This window comes from Budorcas taxicolor, chromosome 3, assembly GCF_023091745.1.
Source record: "Budorcas taxicolor isolate Tak-1 chromosome 3, Takin1.1, whole genome shotgun sequence".
In the NCBI taxonomy this organism is placed as follows: Eukaryota; Metazoa; Chordata; class Mammalia; order Artiodactyla; family Bovidae; genus Budorcas; species Budorcas taxicolor.
This window is the reverse complement of record NC_068912.1, coordinates 70,119,149-70,129,163: the sequence shown is the minus strand read 5'-3', so window position 1 is coordinate 70,129,163 and position 10,015 is coordinate 70,119,149. Positions and strand designations below refer to the sequence as shown.

General features: G+C 38.7%; 1 protein-coding gene across 2 annotated transcripts in view; it reads right to left on the bottom strand.

The window, feature by feature from the left end:
- Positions 1-1,625: 1,625 nt before the first annotated feature.
- The window catches only part of CRYZ (crystallin zeta), a 28,480-nt gene continuing 20,090 nt past the window's right edge, over positions 1,626-10,015 (bottom strand). For both annotated transcript variants that reach the window (XM_052637535.1, XM_052637534.1), the window contains exons 6-9: positions 6,792-6,941; positions 3,137-3,238; positions 2,943-3,038; positions 1,626-2,530 (exon numbers count right to left, since the gene is read on the bottom strand). In XM_052637535.1, the coding sequence (XP_052493495.1) occupies positions 2,366-2,530; positions 2,943-3,038; positions 3,137-3,238; positions 6,792-6,941 (513 nt within the window). In that variant the 3' untranslated portion in view covers positions 1,626-2,365. The remainder of the gene's footprint in view (positions 2,531-2,942; positions 3,039-3,136; positions 3,239-6,791; positions 6,942-10,015) is intronic.

Here is a 10,015-nt window from a genome sequence, read left to right as displayed (position 1 = left end):
GTTCTAAGCTCAAGAATGTGGACTATGTCTTATATACCTTTGTATCCTCAAATTCCAGCACAGTGCCTTCTAAACTCAATGTATTCAACATTTTGAAATAATAGAATAATCCCTTCATAAAAGACTTGAATCAGAAGGTAAGTGACAACTGAGGCAAAAATGATTAACAGGGTCAGAACTAACAATCTCGGGCAAAATGAGGCTGGAAAGCAGGCAGCCCAACAAGTGTAATAGCTAGGGTTAAAAGCCAGGAATGCCAAAGGCCTGGAAATTAAATGAGTTTAATCTCAGGCCACCAACATAATGTCAGCTCAGCTTTATCCTACTAATCATGTGACCACTGGCATGACAGTTCACCTTCTTAGGCTCAGGGTAGCTGATCTGTTTGATCTTTTAACACACATATTATATGATTCTAAGCAAACACTAAGGTCAAAGCAAATGGACAGAAATTCAGATGGTTAAAACATGAAATAATGCTTGCTGATTCTACAAGTTATTCTCTATTTTGTATCAGGGACAGCACCGGTGACTGGGGTAGTAGCCCTGGACTATAAGCAGCAATAGTGCTGTGGAAATGGTTTGCTGAAAACTCAGACAAGGACAGAACTAGAATGACAAGGAGATGTGTGCAGGAAATATGTCCAACGCTATATAATCACAAATCTAGTAGTTAATGCATACAATTTGGCCAGTTTTTTCTTTGAAATAACTGAACTGTATTAATGAATTGTGCAGTGTTAAGTCAGCAGTATGCTTTAGCTTATTCAACAGATGAGGCAAATGTGAAAACAGATTAAGCTGACTTTTACAAAATAATTATTCCTTTATCTTTTTGAATGGGAAGAAATCTTCCATTTTGAAATGATATAAAATGCTAGTCTCTAGATTCATAACACTGCTTTTTAAACAACTTTTTCAAATGTTATTTTACTGTACAAGACTAACCTGTAAAAGAAATAACAAATAAACTTGGAAAATACAAATAGTAAAAACACTTCCGCATGGCACATGAGCCAGAAGCCAATGACGGCCCTGAATTATAAAAGTTAGCAGTGCTTTCTGTTCACTATGAAAGCAGGATTCCCAGTTCAAACTAGAAATTGTTACTCAACAGAACAAATTAGGTCAAGAGAACCAACCATACAACAACAGACAGTTGTTCATGCTGTGTTCACACGAAGAAAAACAAGAACAAAAATAACAATGAAACCTCATTTCCTGAGACATAATGTTAATGGCTTCCCTAGTGCTCAGATGGTAAAGAATCCACCACCAATGCAGAATGCAGGCGACCTGGGTTTGATTCCTGGTCAGGATGATCCCCTGAAGAAGTAAATGGCAACCCACTCCAATATTAATGCCTAGGAAATCCCATGGAGAGGATCCTGGTGGGCTAAGTCCATGGGGTTGCAAAGAGCTGGACATGACTGAGCGACTAACATATGTATTATTGATGGCAAGATTTCCAGGTAATTAACCTTTTATTTAGTTTAGATAAAGACTTCCAACACAGAACTCTGCTAGGAAGTAACCTTAGTTTGGTGCTATGTAAAACTGACATAAGGCAAGTATTACATGTAAAATAAACAGGAAAACCACCATTTTTAATTGCCTCTAGAATTTATTGCAATTACCATGTTATAATAACAAAAGCAGATCATTCTTAATGCATCTAATTTGATTATTAGTTTAAATAAAAATATATGATCCCAATCACACAAAGAGATGATTCTAAATGTACTTTGAAGTTGAATCAATCAATACATATCTATTTGGAAACTATGCACCCAGTATCATTATAGGAGAAAGAAAGCTGCTGTTCTCACAGAATATGTGGCTCATTAACCTAGTGAATATCATAAAATATTGGGGATATTGGGAAAATAACAAATTTCCCTGAACACTGTTTATCTTGCCTTTCTGAGAGACTTGTAGCTCTAGATGGGATTAGTTTGGGAAAGGGGTCTCACTCCAGAGAATCATCAGAGTCCAATGCAGTTCTGGGCTAATCAGAGATTAAAGAACCTTTATAAGGAGAAGTAGGCGTGGAAATTAAGCAGTTCTATTTTGGATTAGTATGTTTTAGTCAAAGGTATGGGATTAATGATGAGTATCGGTTAGGAATTTCTGTAATGTCCTCCAATGCCAAGTGACCACTAACATCCTATTTCCTACTACAGTGATTCCTTGATGAGAAGTAGAAGGCATAAAGAAAGTTGCCAGCTATCAAATAAACAGTACTCCAATGCTTATGATCACTAAAATTCACTGAATCAAATGAATGCTAAGTAGAGCAAACACAATGCACATAAAACTGAGATATGGAACCTCTAATTACACAGGAAATCAATGGAAGGATTGATCATTTTAAGAGAAGAATCATTTTTCCAGTAGCCCCACTGCTATGAATGATATTTTCATGAGCCTGGGCAGCCTTCTCCAGTAAATACTGGGGACCTATTACTGGTTTCAACCAACCAATTTCCATTCCGGCTTGAAGGGCTGCTGCAAACTGCTGAAATTCCTCCTGAGGGAAAGAAAACGTCTTTTTCAAAAGAGGAACACATGACAATTTTCAGAAGCATTAACATTTTTTAGAGTTGAAGAAAGCAGTAAGAGAGTTTTCTCGTAAATGTGTGGCTTTTGTCAACTTGTCCAGAACTATAAAAACAGTAGTTTCCTATATGTTAACCAACACTGCAATTTGTCTGTGGCAGTCTCAGTTTACAAAATAGCTATTGTTATGGAGTAACTGGTAATTACCAACAGTATCTCCTCTCTCCTTCATAAGTGCCCTGGCCTGGAAAATAAATTATATTGTCACCCTAGTATTCTTCCAGGGATTAATCCTTAACCCACTTAGATAACTAACCTTAACATCTACTTAAATTTTCAGTCTGCCTGACTAGGCAAATTACCCCAATGTATCACTTTTCTACCTTGGTGGATGAAAACAGAGTAACTCCTTTTATGCTAGATTCCTTTGTCATGGTGTCCCGTGGGTTTATTTCAATAGGGCCTCTGCTGCCAACAACCTAGGATGAAAAACAACATGTCTATAGTTAAAGATTACTGCAAAACAGTGTTAAATTATGAAAAAACTGCAGAGTGGTAAAAAAAAGGAAATACTTACTATTACTCGTCCTCCATGTGACAAAAGATTCAAATCATTGCTAAGATTTACATTAGCTAACATTTCAATAATCACATCAACTCCTTTTTCACCAACAGATTTCTATATAATATAAAAGAATGCAAGTAGATTAGAAAAAAAATTATCATAGTGCCATATATTACAGAAATATATTTAAACTGACATAAAATGCTATATTTTTAAAGAGTAATAATGCCAATTTTAAGATAACTTAATTATACAGTGATGCTGTAATTCCAAGGTACCAGCCACATCTAAAATGACAGATTTGCATTAAATAAATTGCTATAATGAAATAAAATTTGTCCAAAATTTTCATGTGTTTAGACTCAACTTGACTATAAAGTACTTCTTCCTTAGGTGAAAATTTTCTGTCTTCAAAATGTATTTTAATAGAGGAAGAAGCAACAAATCAAAAATCAAAAACTGCACTGGTGCTCCCATTTTTATTAAAAAACAGACAACAAAAGAAAAAAAATACTGACTTTTTTGGTTTTGCAGTATTCTGTGTGTGTGTGTGTGTGTGTGTGTGTGTGTGCATGTGCACATTTAGTTGTGTTCTCAGTGGTCTACAATCAGCTTGGAACACTACTCCTTTTCTTTTGGTCTTTCTGATGTCAATTCCCAACATCTAAATCGGCTCTTAAATAAGCTAAGCTATATATTTTCATTTTAAGAAAAAAATGAACACCTATGCCCAGCACTGTGTGAGGTATTATGAATGTCAAGATGGACATAGAGAACCCAAAATAAAGAGGAAAATGGAAAACACTACAATTAAAGGTGTGATGTGAGGGGCTAAGTACTGCGTTGAAAGTGAAAGTGAAGTCGTGTCTGACTCTTTGCGACCCCATGGACTGTAGCCTACCAGGTTCCTCGGTCCATGGGATCTTCCAGGCAAGAGTACTGGAGTGGGCTGCCATTTCCTTCTCCAGGGGATCTTCCCAACCCAGGGATTGAACCCAGGTCTCCTGCACTGCAGACAGACGCTTTACCATCTGAGCCACCAGGGAAACAAACCATACGTTTTAGAGGGGGGGAAAAGTTACAACTCTGATCACCTGTAAAGGTCAAAGAAAATTCCACAGAGATGACGATCTCAGTCCTGAGGGGTAAGTAGGAGTTCTTAAGTAGAACAGAAGGAAGAAGGGTCAAGGAGAAGCTAGACATGAGGCAGTCAGTCTGGACAAAAGAAACAGAAGAGCAAAGACATAGGGATGGAGAGTCAATGCTGGAATTGGCAAGTGGCCCAGCAGAGCTGGAGTATGCATTTGTGAAGGGGATGGGGGCGGGGGTGGGAGGGGACAGGTAGGAGATAAGAGACTACAAATTGGTTCAGACTACGAAAATACACCAAATGACACGTTAAAAGATTCGGACTTTGTGGAGACAGATGTTCATTAGTTAATTCTTGTGCCAGGCACTGTTTTAGGCCCTGGAAGTACAGCAGGGAACAAGAAAATAGAAATTCCTATTCTCATGGAGCTCTCGTTTATTTCTGAGGATGTTTTTCTGTTTCTTTCTTTGAAACAGAGAACCAAATGACTCTGGAGACAGTAGAGGAGAGAGAAGGGAGCATTAGCTCAGCTGTAAGTCAAGACTGGAAAAGATGAGGACTAAATGAAGTTACAACAGTGAAGGGGAAAGAGAAACAGAGACAGATATGAAAGGCATGTCAGAGATCAAACTGATAGATAAGGTGACCAATTTGATGTGCAAGAGGCAGAAAGGTGATCAAACAACAGGAACAGGAAATGAAATGTGGGTGTCTATCCTGGGGGACCAGATAAACGGCCATGTCTAGCAGGCTGATGGTGTGAAGGAATGAAACAGGCCAGAGACAGTGCTGGAAACCAGCAGCGTAACGTGTATGAGATGGATCAGGATGACGGTGTAGCACCAGAGAAAGTGAGAGACCAAGAGGAAAGACCTATGGAATACCAAGAGAAATGAAGAGAAGGGAGACTAAAAGCGAAGTTAGAGAAGTGAGAAGAGAGCCAGCTTCCAGGAGGTGTGGTCAGGGTCAAGTACAATGAGAACTGAGCCAAGAGCAGCTGACTGGTGATGGGATTATCAGTGCCCCTGACAAGCCAGGTAAGTAGCTGGTGTGTGCGTGCGGGCTAAGTCACTTCAGTAATGTTCGACTCTTTGCGACCCCATGGACTGTAGCCCACCAGGCTCCTCCATCCATGGGATTCTCCAGCCAAGAATATTGGGATGGGTTGCACTTGTTAAGGGTATCTTCCTGACCCAAGGATCGAACCTGCATCTCTTACATCTCCTACACTGTCAGGCAGGTTCTTTACCACTAGGGCCACCTGGAAAGCCCTGGGGTGGAAGCAAAATTGCAGTGGGAGGTAAGGAAGTAACAGTTTAAGTACCCCCTACTTTTTCAAGAAATGTGTGGTAAAGGAGGGAAGGTGAGGACAAAAGGTTAAGAGAATGGTTTTGGAGAATGAGAGAGACTTAAGCAGAAGGAACCAGTATAAGAGATAGAAGCTATAAGGTCTTATGGTCTTAGAATTACATTACAAAACAAAAACCTATTCTTAAAATAACTGGCCAATTTTCATCTTTGATAATGATATCAGGAGTGCATGCTCAATCAATTTTGTATTCCTCAGCATATACAAAGGAGAGCCTTTATTCAGGTTTTTGGCAAGATGATTTAGAGGTAATAAACAAACTCGCACTCGTTTTTTCCGCAGTTTGTAATGACCTTGTTTACACTGTAATCAGTACCTGGGATATCCTAATTCTTTCTCAACATGAGCAAGTAGTGTGAGGATCAGCAAAGTAATCAGTGTTTAATAAACTGTTACTATGGCAAAGATGGAGAACTCCAGAACCTGCTTGCATTAGACTGCAGCAATGGAATAGATGACACAGCAGCTAAATTCTGCCTCACCATTTTGATGAGGCAGCGGTTTCTCCTCCAAAAACATCCAGTAAACAAAGAAACTTAATTCCCTAGGCCAGACAGATCCAGTTTGTAATCCATGGATAATTTAATTTTCTATGGAAAATTTATACCAATAGAAGTTATATTAAGAATACCTTTTTGATGCCAGAGGTGGGGCAAGGGGTGGGGTGTGGGTGAAATGGATAAAGGTGGGATCAAAAGGCACAAATTTCCAGTTGTAAAATAAATAAATCACGAGGATGTAATGGACAGTGACTACAGTTATAAATACTGTATTACATGTTTGAAAGTTGCTAAGAGAATAGATCTTAAAAGTTCTCATCACAAGAAATAAAATTTTAAACTATGTATGGGGACAGATGTTAACTAAATTTACTGTGGTGATCATTTCACAATATATAAAAATAAGTGTTTAAAAAATGCCTCACAGCTGCAAATACAAAGCTGTGGCTTTACTTAAAATGTGATTTGCATTAAAGAGTACTGATTTTTTATAACTATAAGCCTCTAGAGAGGCTATATTTTATTTAGTAAAAATAAATAAGACAGAAATGATAGTGAAGGTTCGAAAAGTAGACATCTCTACTTTTAAATTAAAGCTTTAAAACACATAGGCAAAACAAACAACTTGAAGAGAATAGTTGATAAAAAAAACTTATAAAAGAACATGAAACAAAATTTTAGTTTTATAAAATTATAGAACAATTTTACCTTAATTTTATCAATATAGTTAGCTTCTTTGTGATTAAACACTTTGTGGGCTCCATTTTCCAAAACAATCTTTTGTCCTTCCTCAGTACTAGCTGTGCCCAAAACCTTTAAGCCGTAAGCTCTTGCAATTTGGCATGCTGCTATTCCAACCTTAAAAAACAAAATACAGCCCAGTAGTTTTAGGAACTTTGCATCTCTGCAAACATTTATTAAATACATACAATTAAGGTAAGGTTCTTCTATGTTCTAGAGTATTGCTAATAAATGTTAAGAGTCTAAACAAAGAAATAAGAAACACTGCAAAATGTTCACTTAGCATCTGCTTTGTACAGAAGATACAGGGTTTAAAGATGGTCAAAATATACTCAGTGACTTCATACTTTAACAGTACACATAAAATACTAGATAACAACAGTAAGTCATCTACCACTTACGTAGAAGAGACAGGTACGTACATGGGCAATTTTATATTCATGAATACGATAAACATTTATTATTTACTACATTCAAGACATACGATAGACGGAGTGCCTGAAGAACTATGGATGGAGGTTTGTGGCATTTTACAGGAGGCAGTGATCAAGACTGTCCCCAAGAAAAAGAAATTCAAAAATGAAAAATGGTTGTCTGAGGAGGCCTTACAAATAGCTGTGAAAAGAAGAGAAGTGAAAGGCAAAGGAGAAAAGGAAAGATATACCTTTTTGAAAGCAAAGTTCCAAAGAATAGCAAGGAGAGATAAGAAAGTCTTCCTCAGTGATCAATGCAAACAAATAGAGGAAAACAATAGAATGTGAAAGACTAGAGATCTTTTCAAGAAAATTAATGATACCAAGGGAACATTTCATGCAAAGATGGGCACAATAAAGGACAGAAATGGTATGGAGCTAATAGAAGCAGAAGATACTAAGTAGAGGTGGCAAGAATACACAGAAGAACCACACAAAAAGGATCTTCATGATCCAGATAACCATGATGGTGTGATCACTCACTTAGAGCCAGACATCCTGGAATGTGAAGTCAAGTAGGCCTTAGGAAGCATCACTACAAAGCTAGTGGAGGTGATGGAATTCCATTGAGCTATTTCAAATCCTGAAAGATGATGCTGTGAAAGTGCTGCACTCAATATGCCAGCAAATTTGGAAAACTCAGCAGTGGCCACAGGACTGGAAAAGGTCAGTTTTCATTCCAATCCTTAAGAAAGGGAATGCCAAAGAATGTTCAAACTACCGTACAACTGCACTCATCTCACATGCTAGCAAAATAATGCTCAAAATTCTCCAAGCCAGGCTTCAACAGTACATGAACCAAGAACTTCCATATGTTCAAGCTGGATTTAGAAGGCAGAGGAACCAGAGATCAAATTGCCAACATCTGTTGGATCATCAAAAAAGCAAGAGAATACCAGAAAAATATCTGCTTTATTGACTACGCCAAAGCCTTTACTGTGAAGATCACAACAAACTGTGGAAAATTCTTAAAGAGATGGGAATACCAGACCACCTGATCTGTCTCTTGAGAAATCTGTATGCAGGTCAAGAAGCAACAGTTAGAATTGGACATGGAACAATAGACCAGTTCCAAATAGGGAAAGGAGTATGTCAAAGTTGTATATTTTCACCCTGCTTATTGAACTTATTTGCAGAGTACATCATGTGAAATGCCAGGCTGGATGAAGCACAAACTGGAATTAAGATTGCCAGAAGAAACATCAATAACCTCAGATATGCAGATGACACCACCCTTATGGCAGAAAGCAAAGAACTAAAGAGCCTCTTGATGAAAGTGAAAGAGGAGGGTGAAAAAGTTGGCTTAAAACTCAACATTCAGAAAACTAATTTCACGGCATCTGGTCCCATCACCTCATGGCAAATAGATGAGGAAACAACGGAAACAGTTACAGACTTTATCTTTTTGGGCTCTAAAATCACTGCAGATGGTGACTGAAGCCATGAAATTAAAAGACACTTGCTCCTTGGAAAAAACTTATGACCAACCTAGACAGCACATTAAAAAGCAGAGACATTACTTTGCCAACAAAGGTCCGTCTAGTCAAAGCTATGGTTTCTCCGGTAGTCATGTATGAATGCGAGAGTTGGACTATAAAGAAAGCTGAGCACTGATGAATGATGTTTTTGAACTGTGGTGTTGGAGAAAACTCTTGAGAGTCCCTTGGCCTGCACGGAGATCAAAGACGTCAATCCTAAAGGAAATCAGTCCTGAATATTCATTGGAAGGACTGATGCAGAAACTGAAGCTCTAATACTTTGGCCACCTGATGTGAAGAACTGACTCATTGGAAAAGACCCTGATGCTGGGAAAGATTGAAGGCAGGAGGAGAAGGGAATGACAGAGGATGAGATTGTTGGATGGCATCACAGACTTGATGGACATGAATGAGTTTTAGTAAACTCTGGAGTTGGTGCTTGACAGGGAAGCCTGGCGTGCTGCAGTCCATGGAGTCTCAGAGTCGGATGCAAGTGAACTGACTGAACTGATGTGCAAGATGGGGTTCTTCACACATGAAACGTATGCTCTTAGGAAGGGGGAGATAACAAACACATGAAGAAATAAATGAATAAAGTAAATTCAGAGAATGAAAACTACTTGAAAAAAATAGCATATTGGGTTATAAAGAGTTAGAGAACCAGGCCAATTAGGTCATCAGGAAAGGCATTCTGAAGAGACCTGAATGGAGAGAGGGACAAGTACAGTCTGGGACAGGTCTGGGAGGCCTGCTGGAGAATGCTGCAGACTGAATGGTCATGGCTATCCTGCTGAAGTGGGGATGAGCTTGGGGCATTCAAACATCAGAAAGAGGGTCAAGAGGCTTAAGGGTGCGACATGCGGAAGGGAGCAAAGATGAGGCCAGAGAGGCACAGAAAGGCCAAGGCACACAAGGCCTTGGAGGTAAAGACTTTGGATTATATTTAAGAGCCATGCAGAACTACTGGAGAGTTTAAGCAGGACAGGGATATGATCTGATTTAGGCTTTTAATAGAACATTCTAATTATATGGGAGCCAAAAAGAAGGTAGGGGGAAATGGGAGCAGGAAGATCAGGACTTCATCAAAGATTGGAGGTGGGAGGTGAGGAATAGAGAAAAATCAAGAATATCTCCTAGGTCTCAAGCCAGAATAACTGGGTAGATTGACTTGGATGAGGAGGATGAGTGAGGATCAAGTTTGTGACAGCATCAAGAATTCACTTTGAACACACTGAATTCA